The 20,064-nt window shown below is 40.1% G+C and overlaps 1 protein-coding gene across 1 annotated transcript; it reads right to left on the minus strand.

Annotated features, from left to right (window-relative positions):
- Positions 1–328: 328 nt before the first annotated feature.
- Positions 329–19,684, minus strand: abcc2 (ATP-binding cassette, sub-family C (CFTR/MRP), member 2). Its single transcript, XM_068567993.1, has 32 exons — positions 19,640–19,684; positions 18,032–18,208; positions 17,552–17,692; positions 17,320–17,460; positions 17,033–17,155; positions 16,840–16,895; positions 16,511–16,754; positions 16,201–16,385; positions 15,461–15,638; positions 14,821–15,075; positions 13,573–13,638; positions 13,159–13,296; positions 12,911–13,057; positions 12,749–12,833; positions 12,550–12,616; positions 12,331–12,457; positions 11,737–11,913; positions 8,584–8,751; positions 8,180–8,363; positions 7,892–8,027; positions 7,557–7,659; positions 7,254–7,473; positions 5,833–5,987; positions 5,021–5,176; positions 4,730–4,929; positions 4,497–4,623; positions 4,260–4,361; positions 3,964–4,107; positions 2,767–2,925; positions 2,517–2,683; positions 1,771–1,965; positions 329–603 (listed from the first exon to the last, which is right to left on the minus strand). Exons 1-32 carry the CDS (start codon positions 19,682–19,684, stop codon positions 474–476), a joined length of 4,698 nt encoding a protein of 1,565 aa, XP_068424094.1. The 3' UTR covers positions 329–473.
- Positions 19,685–20,064: the final 380 nt, after the last annotated feature.

Below are 20,064 nucleotides of genomic sequence, written 5' to 3' on the forward strand. Positions count from 1 at the left end.
ATTAACATTATTTTTAGAAAACCCCTGCAGCATTCAAAGTGCCACGAAAGCACTGAGAGCCTTTACGCACAGCTAGTGTCTCAGTACTCTGCTCTTTTCTCTGGTAAATGGAGGAGCAATGTACATGCACATGTATGGTACTTGAACCAAAAACAGAAGGTGCACATGGAGACTGCCACATTTCATGAGAGGAGTATTTCAACACATTCACAATCTATTAGAACATTAGGTTTAGTACATTTAACCACTTAGTTAGGGTGACGTGGAGTGAGTAACAAAATCAAAAACACTTTTTGAGAATGTTTTTTTTTTATTGTTGCCCCATAATAATTATTTACAGACAGAATATCATGTATTTGTATTGTTTCCTATAAATACAGATGATACAATTGTGTTTATACAAAAGCACAATCCAGCTTTTTAAATCAAACAAAAGCAATTTTTTGAATTAATTCTAAAATCTAAGAGCAAAATCAGAGAACGGTCGTTTCTTCTCGCGTAATCCCAGCATCCTTCGCCATTGCATAGAAATGCCCTTTTTGTTGAAGCAGGTTGCTTGGAGAATCAAATTCCACTATTTTACCAGCGTCAAGCACCATCACCCTGTGGAGGAGGAACACAGGCAGAAAGTGTAACTGGCTGAGTAGAGTCCATGTCATCTCATCACTGGCAGGCGGAGAAGGAGGATTCAACAGAGGTTAACCCTCTACTCAAATGTGATTGCATACCACCCCCCTATCCATAGAAAAAAAAAAAATCCCCTTAGGGATTAATGAAATAAATATCTATCTATCTATCTATCTATCTATCTATCTATCTATCTATCTATCTATCTATCTATCTATCTATCTATCTATCTATCTATCTATCTATCTATCTATCTATCTATCTATCTATCTATCTATCTATCTATCTATCTATCTATCTATCTATCTATCTATCTATCTATCTATCTATCTATCTATCTATTAATCATAGCGTTAGTAAAAATGGATGGACAAGCTCTACTTTGGTGACCTCCAGTGAAAGTAAAAGGGTAAATGCATAGGGTTGCAAAGATTTGGTAAAATATGCCACACATGTATTGCAGCCTGTTAATTAGCACTATTCCAGTATATTTCAAATGGACACCTTATTTTCCAATATGAAATATATATATTTACAATATCTCTAGAATCCAATTAATAATCCATACACACTCCACCTCTCAGCCTGGTCCATACATATCCAGGTGAAGCCAGTGGAGACTTTGAAGTCTTGCAGAATATTTATGTGTATCTTTTTCTAGATGATTTTTATGATGATCTCACAGCTGTGGCTTCTGCCACAACAGAGGTTGCACCCTAAGTGCTGGAGCACCTGTGCTGTGCAATACTGAGTCAGTCAAGCCCATTGTTTGGGACTGAATAAAAGACAATGGTCTGACAAAAATGAAACAAACACACAAATACATTTGAAATAATTGCATTATTTGGACAACAATAACCTGGTCCTACAAGTGTACAGAACAATTGAATGTTTGAACATGTACAGAGTCATATGATCAAAAGCTCAGAAACGAATGAGCAAGGTAATGCTTAAAATGCTGAAATAAATGGAGCAACAGGACTGGAGTATGAGAAAGATGAGCTGGAGTTAGGATTATTTTGTCTTTATAAATGCTGTTTTTAAAATGTGGATTCCACACCGTACGCAATTGGAAGAAGAAACACATTTGATATTGAGAAATGAGAATCAAATGCAGAGACATATATAGAAAGAGTAACTCACCTGGAGCTGTCCATGATGCTGTGCAGACGGTGGGCAATAGTGAGGACAGTGCAGTGTGAAAACTCCTTGCGGATGGTATTCTGAATCAGGTCATCTGTCTCCAGATCAACAGCTGCTGTGGCCTCATCCAGGATTAAGATACGAGACTTCCTCAGCAGTGCTCGCGCCAGACACAGCAGCTGCCTCTGCCCAACACTGAGAAGAGAAGGACATGCTCAATTGTTTTTCTAACATGCAGAGAAAATATATGCACCACAAACCATCAGACCAGCTGCAATGCAAAATAATTGGTATGAAACATCAATTGCTCCTTCTCCACTTCTTACCACCCTTTTATCCACACTCTGTTCAAGCTGGTAGCAGCTGAGGGACTACAGTGTATTCGAGTGGAGGGGATTTAGACGTTATTTGATGTTTGCATGTTATCTGTGTTAATCACATCTGGCTTTATTATGTGCGTATTGTGTGACGCAGCGACCTGGAGCTCAAGACTAATTTCCCTGTGGAACAACAAGTATATCTTATCTTGTCTTGAAAATCAACACATCTTCAACTTGATTCTGTGCCATTTACCTGTGTGTTAACTATGTGTGTGTGTGTGTGTGTGTGTGTGCGTGTGTGTGTGTGTGTGTGTGTGTGTGTGTGTGTGTGTGTGAGTATTTGTATAACCCAACTGAATGTAAATTGCTTTTCAGTCAAGGCAAAAAGTATTTTTCGGAGGAGTAACATGTATTGTCATGGCCCACCTGAGGTTTTCTCCCCCCTCTGCGACTTCATGTTGTAGTCCTTCCTGCAGGCCCACTACATACTCCTTCAGATGAGAGAGCTCCAATACTCTCCATATCTCCTCATCGCTGAATTTGTCAAATGGGTCCAGGTTCATTCTCAGGGTCCCAGAGAACAACACCGGATCCTGAGGCCACAGGTTTGGAAAGGTTAGTGGACCATTTGAAAGGGAACGCTACATGTAGGGTTTGTGTTGTTTGTTGTGTTTACCTGTGGTATGATTGTAAGCCTGCTCCTGAGGTCATGCAGGCCAATTGTGGAAACATCTACATTATCAATGAGGATACGACCTTCCGCCGCTTCAATAATCCTAAACAGGCAGTTGGTCAGACTTGATTTACCAGCTCCTGTGCGGCCTACTATACCAATCTGAATGCAGGGAGAGACATCAAATATCAATTACTGACTCAGTAAATACAAACAGAGAAACTAAAGATGGAAAATTATGTACAAAATATAACATACAAATGTGTCTTGCCATTTCAACTCCCTCCAAACCAAAATACAACTTTAAAGCTACACTTTACCAATGCATCCCTCAAACAATATCAGTTCTGAACATTAAAGCTTCCAAGCCATCGGTTTCCGGAGAAAGAAAAGGATTCAAAGCAACACTGTAATTTAAGCTTTTTCACATGGATAACTGCGTGCCTTTATAATCCCGCTACAGAGTTTTTGAAAGCTTTTAAGAAACAGCGGCAACGTTTCTTTGAAGTGGGTCCCCCTGTGGCTGTAGCTCTCTTATAAAGCACACCAATCAGTCAAAACATGCCAGTGAGTGAAAGAAACTAAGATACAGGATCAAACTTCTCTGAGTGATTGTGATTATATAAGGGTTGTAAATCATCTTTGACTTGTTGCAGACCCTTCCATAACATCAGAGGCTATATGCTGTTTGCACACTACAATAACACCCTGACTGTCGAGAGATACAAGATCTCAAATGACCAAGGAAAAACAACCAAGTCAATAATGCTGCAAAGAACAGCAACTGAGAACAAGCAAGAGGAAACAAAGCATCAATATGGCCTTTAAGATGAAAGGCACAACATGAGAAGGTACTACAAATAAATTCAGATGTTGTTCTCATCATCTAAAGGAATCTGTAATATACCCTACTCTTTGTAGTATCTCGTCAGTTGAGCACTGACTAGATACTACAAAGGGTAGGGTATATTGCAAACTGACTCGAAATTTGACATGTTTTGTTAATCCAAGGTTAGACAATCGATGGCAAATTATAAACCGCCTCTTCATACAGTAATTAAACAGAATTGGTTGTTTTTATATGATTATATTCTATTGCGCTCAATATATTTTGATAGCAGCAGTCCAATCAGGATGTATACTTTGATTAAATCCTCCAGGCTTGTTACACAAACATGCACACATGATCTACACACCGACCTTCTCAGTGCTGTCGATGTCACAGGTGATTCCATGAAGCACCAGGTCTAATCCAGGCCTGTAGCGGACCTTGTAGTTGTCAAACTGCAGCCTTCCTGACTCGGGCCACTTATCTGGCGGCCGAGTGTCAGTAACCCACTTCGCCTGGAGAAACAAAGACACACAGCGTAGATGAAAAATGGTGACGCAACCCTGTCCTATGCAATGGAAACTCCTGAGAAGAGCTTATGGGAGAAAAAAAGCCATTAGCTACCTAATGACACCACCTGAAGATAAAAGCTCTCAGTACCACGTACCTCGTTCTCAAGCTCGGCGTATTCACTCACTCGCTCCACGGCAACAATATTGGTCTCCAGCTCTGATGACATTCTCACCAGCCAGTTGAGGGTCTGGGTCACCTGCAAAGATGCAAAACAACCCCATTACATTGTTATCATCAGTATACCACCAGAATTTGCACACAGCTATTATTGCCATTAACATTCACATCATCATTATATGCAGTGCGTGTAATGAGTGAGTACGTCACTGACATTAAGGGCGTAGGATATCGACAGGCCAACCAGGCCGCTGTCCAGAGTGTTCCTAGCAATGACGGCCAACAAAGCAGCAAAAAACACCACCAGGTTTCCAAGGAACTCCAAACGAATGGCCAGCCATCTGCAGAGTGAACAAACACATAAACAAACATATGGATATCATCAATAATGAATTTATGATGAGATTTGAAAACAGCGAGTGAGTTTGTTTGACTTCAATATCTGACCTGTTTGACACTATCCACGGGTAGAGGCTTTTGAGGTTTTCATCAATAGTTGTTTCATTGTGTTTAAGAAACCTCTCCTGATGGCCGTAGGCTCTTATCACTGACAGACCCGACACTGTCTCACTAAAATGTGAGAATATAGGAGAACGAGACACTGAGTCCAGCCGACGCAACTGCCTTGAAGTGGCCACATAGAAACGCTGGGAAAGAGAGGGGAGAGAAGTCAACAGAAATCAGTGAAAGGTTTCTTTTAAAATGTTCTTCTTTCTTGTGCTATCTTGGTCATCTTACCTGAACAAAGTAGTAGATTACAGTCAGAGGGATAATGATAATGGTGAAGAAAGGAGTAGCCAGGCAGATTACAAACAGTGTCCCCAGCACGCCCAGCAGACACAGGAGCCAGGAGCGGAAGGACTGTGGGATGGCTTCATCCACTGTGAAAATGTCCTTTAGAGCAAGCAATTGAAAAGTTTATCTTCATTAAAAAGATCGGGAACACTTTCAATGACGGCCTTTAATGCATTACAAACATACTTAGAATTTATAATAATAATAATCATAATAATAATAACTTTATTTAGATAGCACTTGGATACGACCCAAATGGCGGCAAACATAAAAGACCATACCATAAAAGCATTTAACGCAACCAAACCAAACAAATAGCCAAAAAGAACTGCAGAAATAGATCATAAAAAATAAAAACATAAAAAATAAAAACATATAAAATCAAAACAAAAACATAAGAGACGACAAAACTTAAAAGCAATTTTATAAAAATGGGTTTTAAGAAGAGATTTAAAAGAATAAAGTTCAAATAAAGTTCCCTATATTTGTCATGGAGGGGTGAGCACATATTTAAGTGAACCTGAGAGCAGTAGAGCATCACTTTGAGAAGAATTCAGCTAAGAGGGCTTTTTAAATTGCATTTTATGAGCAATTTCTTCCTTGTTCATTGAGAGCCGTGGAGTCTCGATGGCAATAAATGGGGAATGCCAAATTGACTTGAATAAATAGCCAGCAAGACCTCAGCCAGATCAAAAACTAAAGAAAAATATAAAAACAAGTTGAGAGAAATATAAAAAATGAAATGATGAACCTACCTTTGCAAAGCGGTTGACCACTCTTCCAATAGGCGTGGTGTCAAAGAATATCATGGGAACTCGAAGTATGTTGTTAAGCAGCCTTGAATGTAGAATACGTGATGCATCGATCGAAGCATTGGCCAGGAGAAGTGTACCGATGAACACAAAGACCCCTGTGAGAAAAGATATACAAAATATAAACCTGCATCTTCCCAGAGAAATCCATCTGTCAACAGTTGATCAAAATGGAGCACCACATCAGTTCAAAGAAGAATCACAATGCACATCACACCAAATGTTTCATTTGTGCCTCAGCAGCCCATCAGCGTAAGTGTTTCATCAACAACATCCAGAAGAAGCACTTCACACTGAAGTGAGGGCAATCTTCTCAATACACTTGAGCAGCTCTCTCTTTTTTCCCTTAGATATTTCCTGTTTCAGGAGAGTGTCATAACTCTAATTACTGTCCAGCAGAATGCAGTAGTAAAAATAAATGATAAAACAAACACGTCCTTGAAGCAAATACTGTTTGTTGTCATTTAATTGTAATAAAGGTCTGCTGTAATTATTTCAGTCACTCACAAATCTCTTTGTACATACAGGTGCTCTGTCTTTCTGCTTTAAGACGTAAATTGAGTGAAGGTCAGCACACACGAACAGAACAGACTTTCATTGAGCCAGTTATGCTTTTGTGACCTTTAGTCATTCTCATTTTGTATTCCCTCATCTGACCAAAGGAAGAATCAAACAACAACCATAATCTGCTCATTAGTTTGGTATCATTATAGGATGGGCCAAAGAAAAAGGTTAAAGTGGAAACGGTTAACCTGGCTCAGTCCAAAGTTCAAAGACATGCCAGCACCTTTAGAGCCCGCCAATAAACATGTTATATCTTGTCTGTATAATTTGCACACAAACAGAACTGTAAAAATGGCAAGTTGTGATTTTAGTTGTAGGATTACTGTTTAGTTTAACAGTCATGTGATGTATTTGTTAGAAAGCTCTAACATGTTACATTTGGCGCTTAACGGTACAGAATTTCCTGAAACTTTGTTTCAACATCTGTTGCTTTAAGTAATACAACTAATTTAATTGATATAGTGTTGTGTCCCGAGTACAATTGTCTTGAGTTGTCAGATGATGTGAATGCACACAGATCATAACATTGTTTTGTTTTTTTCATTTCTACCATCCAGCTGAGGACAACAGCTAAGCTAATATCCTCCTGGCTCTAACCTTGTCAAACTATTCCTTTAATGCAATATTTTGGACATCATATAATCTAGATGTGCAGGTTGCATATCAAATATTGTAAAACTACAGAGAATGTTACTGTTTCTCAGAGAAATAAAATACATTTTAGCTTTGAGGCAAAACTATATTGATCTGAAAATATTTGCAACAACAAAAAAACTACTTCAATGAGTTCATCTGTTTACCCTGAGCGACTCCCAGAACTCCAAACACCCCCACCCTGGTGTCTCTCTTCCAGCTAGGGTATGTCATGTTGTAGTAATCCACAGCATCGTTGGTCCAGTCACTCAACCACAGGTTCTGACCGATGAAAGCAACGTTCTGGGTGAAGTAAACCAGGAAGACCATGACAGTATATCCCCAGCCCATGGCACGCAGGTACTGGCTGTACACTGACAACTTCACCTGGATATGAGAGAGAAAACAGGCTCAGGAAAATGTTCTAATCATTTGTGCTGTTGAAAAAATAAAACAAACTAAGAATTTACCGTTCCTGTTTCCATAGTTTCATTCTCTATCAGCCTCTGGCCTTTCTTCACATCACTGACATTGTCTGATTTTCTTATGGAGCTTTTTTTTCTTAGCCTGACACTAGGAAGAAATGACAGAAAAGACCAAATAAGAAAACATGATGAAGACATACTAGTTGGGTTATTTACATGTTGTTCTTCCATGCTGAGCATAGAAAGAAGAAGTACTCATGGAGAGACTATTTGGTCATTGCTTATGTGCTCTACAAGAAGTCCACTTTATCCACATTATTCCTCACTCACAGACGCTGTGTCTCTATTTTGTCACCCAGCACTTCATCTCATACTCTAACCTGCCATTACGCTGGCTGCGGCGGATACTGTCTTCTCTCTTAAGTGTAAAAGAAACTGTGTCCTCCAAAGGAGAGTCAGGGAGCGTGTCCTCTCTCTCAGGTATGAGCTCCACGTCTGCAGCGTCCTGGTAACCATCTGAATGAATATATTCACATTGCATACATGGTGTCTTACTGATCTGCAGCTTCACATAAAACTCATAATAACAAAGTAACTCATTGACACAGTTTTTGGTTATTTTGTGCAGCTTAGATCCAAAATGCAGTTAGAATAAAATGTGTAATTACCTGAATCTGATCGTGTCTGATTGCTTTGCTCTTTGGCATATGTGTCTAGAAATTCAGAAAAAGCTCCTCTGCTGGCACGAAGGCTGTTGTAGGATCCCACCTCAGAAACCACTCCATCCACCAAGACGATTATTTCATCCACGTATGGCAGGAAGCCAACTCCATGAGTCACCAGGATCCGAGTCTGTACAGACAAAGACCTCCGCTGTGAAATCATAACTCACTCCGGACAGTAAAGAAAATATGTAAGATAAATGGTTTCAAATTATTTATATCCTGAACGGCCTGCTACCAATACTACCATCCATTTAACATGATACTGTTAATTATTCATGTTGAAATAACAGATCTTTTGACATGAACATTTATTACTGATCAATGCATCATGTAGGCTCTGCACAAACCTTGTCTTTGAGGAGTCCATTGGGCCCAATTACTTCATCAAAGAGATGCTTTCCTACATGAGAGTCCACAGCAGACAAGGGGTCATCCAATAAATAAATGTCCGCCTGACTGTAAGCTGCCCGGGCCAAGCTCACACGTTGCTTCTGGCCCCCTGAGAGGTTGATGCCCTGAGGAGAGGAGAGAAACAGCACAAGACAGGTTTAAAGGATCATCCAGAGCTTCTCCTAAATACAAGGAGCTACAACATTTTTCTTATTCTAGGTTCTTCGACAATACAATTAATGTAACGTCTGCTGGCAGCTGGCAGAAAAGCCTCAGCTGTTGAATCTTCAGTGTTTATGAACCCCAAACAAATTCTAATAATACTAATAATAATACTTCCAGCATGATTCTAAGCGAGATCCCTCCTTGAGCGGTCCCCAAGTTTTTCCAACTCCATAGTTCAAGGCCTTAACAACATCCCACATACTAATAACACATCTTTCAGAAAAGGTTAGAACCACTGCAAAACAAAGCTTTGACATATTGGGAAGGTGTTTTAGTAAAAAAAAACAATGTTTCGTTCGGTTCAAAAATAGAAAAGTTACTTGTTTTATGGGAAAACATGGTTGGATTTTTGCGTGCTATGGCTTTAAGAAACAGCTTCCCTTCAGGGAAGCCTCTGCCTTCAAAATAGTTCGCCGACAGAAAACAACAAGCTGCAGCCGTTTTCTGACTTTACAGGTAGAAATAGGAGGTTTACAAGGACATAGATTGCTTTGTTAGATTCCCACAAGACTTACGTGGATGTGTTTGGTAAGAGGTACTTCATGAAACGTTACGTCACTGCACATGAAGTTACGTAAGTACTTAAAGTCAACAGTTACTTTTTTATTTTTACCCATAACAAGGGTTACACTATTGCAGCACTTTAAATGAAGTAAATAAACGTTGTGGTTGCGGAGATAATTAAGTTCATGTTTTAAAAAAGAGAATTGTTTTCTCAAAAATCAGGCGCTGGGAAGCTCAATTTTCAAAAAATAAAAAATGGCAGCAAAAAAAAACAACCAATGTGAAGTAAACCCAATTTAGAGTAAATGGATTAAAGGATGATAATACATTGATGATAATACATACATACAATATTTTTACAACATATTCAGTGATAAAGAGTACATTCATAATAATTAGGACATTGGTACTATCTTTAAAAATAAGGGCCATGACTGTAATATCCCATTTTACTTTAAAGTATGACAAAACGCTTATTTTCACATTTTCCTTCACAGACTTTTGAATCTTTTAACCTTACTCAGGCTACACAGGAGCCTACACACACAAAAGGTCACACCCCCGATCTAGTTATTTATAGTGGTCTCAGCACTGTGTAACTTCATATTCTTGTATTTCACATTCTTAGGTGAATTGGTATACAAGCTTATCACTGCCTGCATTGTGTGGGGTTAATGACATGTTCACCCCTTTACCTGTCGGTCAGTAATAAAGTACTTATGTGGACGGGTCATAAGTTAAGGGCAGTATGGATAAACAGGTTTAGATCGACACTCACAGGTTTACATGGATCGTGGTTTATATCTGGATCGTGGGCCTGAACCGACGTGAGATACTGAGGATGAGGTATGTGTACAGACTGTAAAGTCCTCTGAGGCAACTTAGTAATTTGTGATTTTCTGCTTTACAAAATACATTGAATTGAATGATTGTGTTGTGTGACCACGCTGAACTAGCCACGAACCTGAAGCAGGAGGACCCAAAGCATGCAGCCCCCATCCCTGTTCACATATAATAAAATAATCTGCGTGACTTGTTCTATCTTCAGTGCTCCCTTGTTGCGACTCTGAATAACTGGGCCTCTTCTTGCAAGAACAAATGATTGCATAGATAAGTTCTAATTTATGATATTTGTCATTTCAGCTTAAAAAGACTCAACAGCGGTTAAGATCATTTTTGCCACCAGACCTAACAACTTTGAGACTTGAGATAATGTGGTTTTATTCAATGTGGTATATTCCATCCTCAACCAGTCATTCACACTTTACCTGTCCGCTGCCAGGTTTTTAACTCTATGTGTATATTCTTTTAGCTTTTTACCACTACTTTTTAACTGTCTTCAGTCCTCATATTAACTTAGAGGAGCTGGTCTCCCTTTTTAATCACATCAGTCAGATCTTTCTGGACTTTGTTGCCCCCTAAAAGACAGAAGGTCAAATAAAACATCACAGCTATAGCTAAACAGATCCATACAGGAATAAAAGAGAAGCAAAAATGGCAAAAAAATTAATTAATTAATTAAGAGATTTGGAAAGATAAAGAAGCAAGAACTTTCTTCTTCTCCTACCAAAATTTAGCAAACCACTCGAATCAGAGAATATGTCTTTTTACTGATGTCTCACAAGACATGCGTGAGCAGTTTTTAAACTGTTTTACAAATAGAGTCAAGGACATTAGGCAACAAAAGCAACTGGATTTAACTGACAACATGACATCACCCCATCCTGGCCTATCTTTACTGCTCTCTGTCCATTTCTAATTGGATTTTATGAATTGGCTGATGACTTTGAAAGCACTATGGGTCTGGCCCCAAAACATATAGAGGAAATGTTGACCCCTTATGAGCCAGCTCACAGCCTTTGATCCTCACTTGGGGCCCTTCAGGTTGTTCCAAAGTCGAGGCTGAAAACTAAAGGTGACTGTGCTTTTGTCCTCGGCTTTAAAACAACCTGCCTGTGCGGCGAGGCTTGCAAAATCATTAATATCTTTTAAATCACTTCTTAAAACCCACTTTACAGATTAGCTTTTATGTCATTATGTCTTAGCTTTACTGCTGTATTTATGTTGTTTTTACCAAAGTATTTTATTTATTTATTATTTTGATTGTATGAATAGTTTTTTTTTCAGTTTCATCTATTATACTTTCTTCCCTTCGTTGTCTCGATTTGTTGGGCCTCACTGTTGAGCTTTGTGTGGTTGTTTTATTGTCTCGCTTTTGCTGCTTTGTCTGTCAAAGCACTTTGTAAACTCTGTTTTTAAAGATGATATATAAATAAAGTTATTATTACTATTATTACTTTAGCCTCTTTGTGTGCTTTGCAATCAACTGAGATAAATGTTCAAATATGATTGTGTTTGTGTTCTCGATCCTTGAATCTTACTTTCTCTCCAATCTCAGTGAGGTCACCACCAGGTAGCAGCTCCAGGTCCGGGGCCAAGGCGCAGGCCTCGATCACCCTCTGGAACCGCCTTTCCTCGTGGGAAGAGCCAAACAGGACGTTATCCCTCAGGGTGGAATTTTGGATCCAGGCTTGTTGTGGAACGAAGGCCATCGAACCCTGGACAGAAAGACATTAACAGTCAGGCACAGAGCTTCCTCCAACCACACTGGTTAGCCTTCTGCCTTGTTTTTTAATATTTATTTTTCATTGAGACAGATATTTAATATGAGGTAGTGATTTATATTCTTCAGGCTTGGTTGAAATTTAATGATGATTGTAAGTAATGCTCCGCAGAGTTATTTAGTATCTTTTATCATCAAATAAATTAAATCAAGATCATGGCTGATTTGCTATAAATTGTAAGCATAAAAGACAAACAGCAATGAACTTCATCTGACGGTCTGATGTTGATCAGATGACGGTCAGTTCTAAATGTTAATACGGCAGTGAAAAAACACATCTTTGTGTTGTGCATATCATCTGCTCTTTGCCAAGCACACTACAGTATTTATGCTGGACAGATGTGGAGATTACCTGAATGTTGATAAATCCTTTGGTGCTGTACATCTCTCCCAGAAGGGCTGACATAAGAGAGGACTTTCCCGAGCCCACAGCTCCCACTACTGCTACCAAACGACCAGGCTTAATATCCAAGGACACACTGGCAAACATGCACCATATATATGGTCAGCGTTGTGCAAGAAATATAATGTTTTGCAGCCATATAGTGTAATATCCAAATGTGTAACATACTTTTTCAGGAGAGGCTTCGCTTCTCTTTCCCAAGCAAAGGAACCATCACATATGCTAATAGCAGAGTCTAGCAGATGAACACAGATGCACAGAGAAATGAAAGCAGATGGACAGAGAAGACATTATCTACTGTACATGCACATATAAAATATGCTTCACTGCGCAGCGTAGGAACAGGTGAAAATAATGGTGAACATACTGAAGCTGAGGTCATGCTGCACAATGTCACTGTCAAGGTCTTCCCCTCCCAGAAACTTCTCCAGGCGCTTCCTGGACACTGTCGTCTGAAGTGCCAAAGGACAAGTTAGTGGTCTATTAGGACTGGATTGTGTGCGTGTGCCGTTTGTTGTTGTATCCTTACTTGCACAATGGCAGCGATGAGCATCGGCAGCATGGCCAGGGGGAATCGGAGGATGTTAAAAAGAGAGATGGAAGTGAAAGCCTTCTCAGCAGTCAAAATGTTGTTTGGGCTCACCCCTACGAACACTGCAAATGTGGCCAGAGAAACCTGCACAAAAAATAGACAGTGGAAGAAAAAAAGGCTTTTGCAAAGACTATCCTTGACCAGCCGCTTGTCTTCTTTTAGCAAAGCTCATTAACAGGACTCACCAGAGCCGGAGCACAGCTGAAGATGAAAGTGGAAACAGACGTCAAGTAGGCAAACTTCCTCATGACAACAAGTTCTTGTCCCCTAATGCCTTCAACTTGTGCCTGGAAAGATGTCTCCCATGCATACAGCTTCAGAATCTGGTGGGAGATGAGGGAAGAAGGAGTAGGGGGCATTGTGAAGGACATGGAAAAGGAAGTGTGAGGGAGCAGAGGCATTCATACCTAATGTAGTCAACGTCAATAAACCACAGGTGGTGGATGCAGTATAATAGAAGGCACTTAGCAATAACATTTCAGCGTTTCCCTGGAGCATAACATCTTTTCATCTGAGGAAGCCCCCCAACTTCACCAGTCTGCCTCAACTATTTGTGCACAGACAAAGGAGCAGAGGTTGATGACGGGCCATTAGCTCACCTTGATTCCATTAAGTATTTCATTCATTATCTTCAGTCGCTTGTCTTTGAATTTCATGTTCTCTATCTGAAAAGAAGAGGACAGGTAAAAGTACCTTACTGTTAACCTCATGTAAAAATTACTCGTAACAATGCAGCCAGGAAGAAAGGTACATTGTGACTATGTGCCGAAAGACGTGGCCCATTTGACCCTCATTAAAAACCATAGGTTATATAAAAGACAGACTACGGTTCTTGATTCATGATTAGGTGGTTCTTACGGGCGACATACACGCTTGCAACTACAACTGCGGCTGGCCACGCAGTTGCATCGACGGACATGATTTGGTTTGTAGTTCCCGTGCCTTTTCCATACGCCAGAACAGTAGGTGGCGCAACGACCGTTTAGAGTCGACTATGCCATGCCGTCCTTGGGCGTGGAAGCCATTGGTTTGTTTATATATAACCGGTCTTGTTGTCAACACACTTCTTGAACGATGGCGACCTGGAGTCAAAGCGAGTTGGTGGAGCTCGAGCTGCTTAACATTGAAAAGCAACTGATTCATTGTCCGTGTTTCTGCCATGGCTTTTAAAAATGGCGGTATTATGCTATGAAACCGGAAATGCAAGATTAAAAAAAGGATGTGGTTAGCAGACCAATCACAGTCTTGCGGGCTGCAAACAGCTTGCGTAGCTTTGTCGGATAGTCAGAAATTTTGGGCGAAGCACACAAGAGGGCTGACGGGACTACACAAGGAGCCCTTGCGGGTCTTGCGTGATTGTGTCTCTCTGTAAAAACCCGAGTATAAATGACCCTTTAGAAACCAGAGTTGCTATATTTTTCTGTTGTGTCTGTTGTTTCAGTATTATCTAAATAATCTGTATAATAGACAAAAGTTGATGAAGCTCCACATTCTCTATTGTATCTTCAGTAATAAATATAGCAGAGCTATGTCTGCACAAAGCGCTCTTCCAAGCACAATGTTCCATTGTTTGTAGGGTTTTTATTTATGCACCAGCATTTTACTAACATTTCACCCCCTTAACTGTTGCATGTAAATTAATCCTGGTGTGTTGTGTTTCTTCTTAGTGCACCATATTTCTAATGGCATGGGTGTTAACATTTAATATTACTTGTTTATTATATTTTAAAGACAACAAGTATTCAAATTGTAAACCCAAATTTGCATTCTATTACACACGGTATACACAGTGCACTATATTCTAAAGGTGTAACAGCAATCCTGTATGAGTTTGCATTTCTGCTGACCTGAATTTTTCTGGCTTTGGATGCTAGAACTCCATTGATCGGCCCCATCAGCACCATGACGGCCAGTCCTGCCAACACAGAAGGTCCTAACTCAAACCACAGGAAAACAATGGACAGCACAATCTGCAGAGGGCAGGACCACAGCAGGTGGATGAAGTTGGTCACATCGTTGAAGCGCTGCGCGTCCGCAGACATCAGGTTCACTGTTTCCCCAACAGTGGACTCTTTACGAGTGTCATTAGACACCACCAATGCCTTAGAAAAGAGATGAAGAAGAGGTTGTAAGAGGAGGAGAGGGAGACGGGGAAGAAGTAAGAGGTTTGGTGCAGGTTAAAATGATCTTGACTGATTGACTGACAAGCTAACACAAAAGTGTAAAACATGGAAGATAGAATAACAACTGTATTTAACTATATACACACAATATTGGATAGCACAATAAATTGCTCTTGAAGGATACAATGCATGGAGCTCACGCAGAGGAAGCTCCTTTTCTGATGAAAGTGAGGTTTCACTCATACAAATGTCTCTTGGGTGTGTTGAAAACCACATGCGGTCATTTCTCATGTTTTAAATTGTAATGGTAATGTATTTCCTTTCTGTAACGATGTGTGAGGTACAGTTAGTAGAACGCTGTTACCTTTTTGTACACAGCAGCCGTGATGGCAGTGCGAACTTTCATCCCGAGCACAAAGCAACGCTGGAAGTACTGCTGCAGGAATAGAGACTGCAAAATTGCCACTACTAGCAGCAGCACTGCATACAGATACCCTTCCCAGGTATACCTGGATGTGTCCTGAGTGAATGAGACCATTAATCTAGGAGGGGAAAAAAATGTAGTTAATGAAGCAGCTGAACTCATGTTTATGGCAGTTCAAGCCTCTAGTGGCAGTTATTAATTTTGTTCAAACAATGAAGACCCTAATATATTACACTAACTTCCTTCATTATGAATCCTATTAATTCCTCATAATTTCCTCTCCCCTGCCAGACTCTAGTGTGAATAACTTTCCAGGCTAACTAATGAGTAGTGTATAATTAAAATGAAAGGGTTAAAACCTGTACAAGGGTATTCATAAAACAACAATATTACAGGAGTGAAATGATGAAGTCAGATTGTAAACTCAGTTTCCTGTGGCCTTCTAAGCTATACCAACATTTCAGAGTTTATTGACGCTGGGTTAATGATTGCTTATCAGCAGTAAACAGTATTACGTTGTTGTAATTAAGTTGACGCTTTGTGTTCTGTTCTGTCTACTCTATTTCTAAGGAGCTATGAAATCATTTTAAATCACTATAAAAAAAAATAGCTGCTTTGCGCCTCTGTCAGAGGACATATCTTGGTGCCTGAAACAGTCTGTTATTAATATCTTGACTTACTTTAGGAGTTGAGGACTGACAAAAGCCAGCAGGTCCTGCAGAAGCTTGAAGAAGGCAGATTCAAACAGAATCCCTTTAAAGGTCTTGTAAATGGTGGAAATCAGCCATGAATTGGGGTGGTTATTTTCCTCCTTCTTTTTGTCTGTTTTCTTCTTCTTTTCATCTCCTTTCTTTCCCTTTTCCTCCTGAAGAAAAATAAGGTTAGGACACTGATAGGCTCTACTCTTATAACAGTACATTTAGGCCACCTAACAAAGCCTCGATGGCTGCTGTACACGTGTGTCAGGGGCTTCTCTCTGCATACTCTTACCATCATCAGCACATCCTGACTGACGCCTTTCCCCAAGCCATTTTGAAAGGCCTCCTCCTGGGCTTTGTCTCTGCTCTTCTCCTGCTTTTTTTTCAACTTGTTTTGGAACCGGACCCGAGCGGCAGCCAACTCCGACTGCATGAAATACTGAAAGCGCTGGTTGATGTCTGCAGTGCTTTCTGTGTCGTTCAGCTCCCACATGTCCCCCTGAACCAGGGGCCGCTTGTACCCTTTCACCACCATACTGAAGGAATAAGGAGAAGTTGGATGTTGAGGTGTAAATGTATGAGTCTTTGCGTGGACTCTTATTATAGCAACTTCCAATATACCTGCTAAACCAGTTGAAAGTGATTCTGCTCAAAAATGCTGCACCGGCCTCAGGATTCTGTGGATAAAAACAACGAACGCTTAACGCAGACTGTCTTACTATGAAGGTTCAGTATATTATATTGTTATATTATGATTCTCGCAGTATCAAATACAAAAGTAACAACACAAAGATGCCTCTATTTGCTACGCTACCTTTTTTACAAGCTCCTTAGCTTCAGGAGGAATATCAGCCACAGCAGAGAGGAAAAGGGCAATCAATTCCAAGCCAAAAGAAATGTAGAAAAGACAGAAACGTGGGACATCACTGATTTCTCCCTGTTGGTTACAAAAGAGTGTATCAAAGAAGGGAGGGGCAACTGTGAATGCTACATTCCTGGCAAATGCTGAGAAATAAAATACATCAAATCAAGTGATTGCATTCCGCCTGAGTAAGAATGCATGTTTTTCCTTCGAGCCAGCCTGATGTCTTGCTCCCATACCAGCCTGAGCGCCTCTCGTAGCAGTGTCTGGAACGGAAAGATGTCGCAAAGAACGAGGAAAAACCAGAAGAGGAAGAGAGTGGCCGAATCCACTGATCCTTCCCTCCGCCTCACTCCTTCCTGACACAACAGCAGAAGGATCTAACAAAGAAGTCATGAAAAAAGTCATCTTTCTTTATCCTGGGCACCAAATAAATCAATTCACAGTATTGTTATATTATGTTATATTTACCCATGTGACTGCGTACAGGACGGGGTTTGCGTACAATACACCAGGATTTTTTACTGGTGAAACTTTGTTTGAACCGTAATCTTCTCCTAATGTGACTGCCAGGGCGGCTATGGCCGTCAGAAACAACAGACACACCACAAGCTGAGGGAAGGAAAGACGGTCAATGTTTACATATAAATCACATTAAAGTCTTTATTAAGATTTGATTTACTGTGATGGAACTTCTTTGTTTAAAAAATACCATATAACATAACATATAAGTCACAAAGTGACTTCTACACTGTGTTTCTACATACCTAACAAATGTTTTCGAGGAGATCTTTAAATGAACTAAATCCAAAGTATCTAATTGAGGAAGGAAATAATTGTATTGTTGCTCCTTTGGACCAATATTTCATAATCATGGGGTACTTGCTGCTAGTGTTATAAAGCATAGTTAATGTTATTAATGTTAATGTTAACCCTTGCCGGGTGCATTACCTGTTTGCAGATGTAGTGCTTTGACAGGTGTTTTGTGCGCACTTGTGTCTTCCTGCAGAGAGACACCAAGTGTCGCGGGGCACAGAGCCACAGGAACCCCAGGGGGATCCAGACCAGCACCGTCTGCTCGAAACATACTGGGAGGTCTGGGTCTTCTCTATTCAGATATGAATCATTCTGAGATGTACACACAAACACACAGATGCTTACATCATACAAGGATTACTCTTCACTGAATGACAGAGCCCCCCCTGATCTCAGAGGAAGGCAAACACAAACGTACTCTCACCTGTGTACCGTAAGAGCGCACAGCGCAGAGACCCACAACAACTCCCCAATTAGAAATGTAATTAACAGTGACTCATATTAGTTAAACCCAAAGTCCTTGGTTGTATGCGCAGCAGCATAAATAATGTGCACTTCAGAAGAAGACAGCGATGGAGGGATGGGCCCTAATGGACCAACAGGAACATGGAGTTCCAAAGAGCCTTCCACAATACAGAAATCCTTTTAAAAATATTTCTAGCACGGCAACCTGTACTACTACTACAACAAATACTGTTATAAGTAGTACAAATCATAATAATAATAATAATTACTATTATTAAATCCATATTACAAAGTGCTTCACAAAGGCTTAAACTATGGCAGCTGTATTCTGTGCAGTCTGGAGTGTTAGTGTAAAGGCTGTGACGAGATGCCCATCACAACTTCCCAGAGCCTTTCCAGAGCCCAAGGTGATGTCCACAAATGTATTTTTGTCACAAAATAACTACAAGACCCAAAGATATTCAATCAAATGCAGTGGCAGGCCCTGGATTTGGTACCTAAGGCAGCTGTCTAGTTTAACAGCTGATCGCGGTGCAAAGCTAATAGGGAAAAATAATTACAATACATGTAGTGGATTTATGAAAAACAATTAAATTCTACTTTTTTTTTTAATGATAAAATACTTTGTGATTCTGTTTAGACCAGCACAGAAGGCCTAGCAAACCCTGACTAGTCAAATGACATGCAAATGCAGCACGGAGCTGACGTGTGTAGCATTTCCCCAAATAGTTTTAACAATACTAAGGATTCAGCATTATAGCTCATAAACATGTCCTTCAGTTGACAAACATGCTGAGTCATGTCTTTCCTGATAAGTCACATGTCCAGTGAGCTCACTGTGTACAGAGGTGGAAACATAACATCTCTCAGATGATAGTTCTTAATTTTTAACGATTATCTGTTACATTCATAGCATGTCTTCAGATGTCTCACACATGCTGAAGGAAATCAACCCAAGAACATGAGCACCTGTACAATAATACAAACAAATTATCCAAGATTTATAATTTGTAATAACACAACATAAACATAAACAAAACTACAAAGAAAGTGTGTCCTTATCAAAGATTTAGTATTATATTAAAGTGCACATGTTTTATTGTGTTCATCTGCTGTATTTCTCCAGTTATATTTAAGTAAATTCCCTCTATAACCCAATAATCATATGTGTGTGAGTTTTTCAGTGTTTTTCTTCTTTTTCAGATGGAAGCCATGCACAATTTCTCCTAACCCCCACTGTCCACCTCAAGCTACATAAACCCTGACTGTTGAACTCACCCAAAAGGTGGACCCACAGTATTCCTCCAGAGCTGCGGCACACATGGTCCGCACTTCAGTCGCCTTCAGACGACTAGACAATTAGACGCCTCTCACCCTCTGCTCTACTGCTGCCGAGCTCGGATCAAACGCTCTTTCTCTCTCCTGTGTCCACCGACACTCCACAGACAATTACAGGACGTGACTCTGTGGGACTTTGAGCCATGAGGCTTTTAAACAGAAAACAGAGAAAAGAACTGCTATATTCAAAATAGCAGATGAGTTGAGATGCCTAACTTGCGTCTTAATTTCTTTCTTTTGAAGGCAGAAGATCTTCTGGGTTTTCTTCTCTGCCAGGACGCTTGATGTCTGGAAGAGGCACGGAGACAAGAATGAATAACTCAAAAACTGTAGTCAGTCATTTAAAAACTCCTGCCTTGACCAGC

This window comes from Clinocottus analis, unplaced genomic scaffold (genome assembly GCF_023055335.1).
Source record: "Clinocottus analis isolate CAN_PGR_092001 unplaced genomic scaffold, fCliAna1.0.p SCAF_8, whole genome shotgun sequence".
In the NCBI taxonomy this organism is placed as follows: Eukaryota; Metazoa; Chordata; class Actinopteri; order Perciformes; family Cottidae; genus Clinocottus; species Clinocottus analis.

Coding starts and splice junctions, on each gene's coding strand:
- abcc2 (XM_068567993.1), bottom strand. CDS start 19,684: ATGTGTGCCGCAGCTCTGGAGGAATACTGTGGGTCCACCTTTTGG. Junction 12,617..12,748: donor GCAGCATGACCTCAGCTTCA/GTATGTTCACCA, acceptor TTCATCTGCTAG/ACTCTGCTATTAGCATATGT. Junction 2,926..3,963: donor ACATCGACAGCACTGAGAAG/GTCGGTGTGTAG, acceptor CCCTGCATTCAG/ATTGGTATAGTAGGCCGCAC.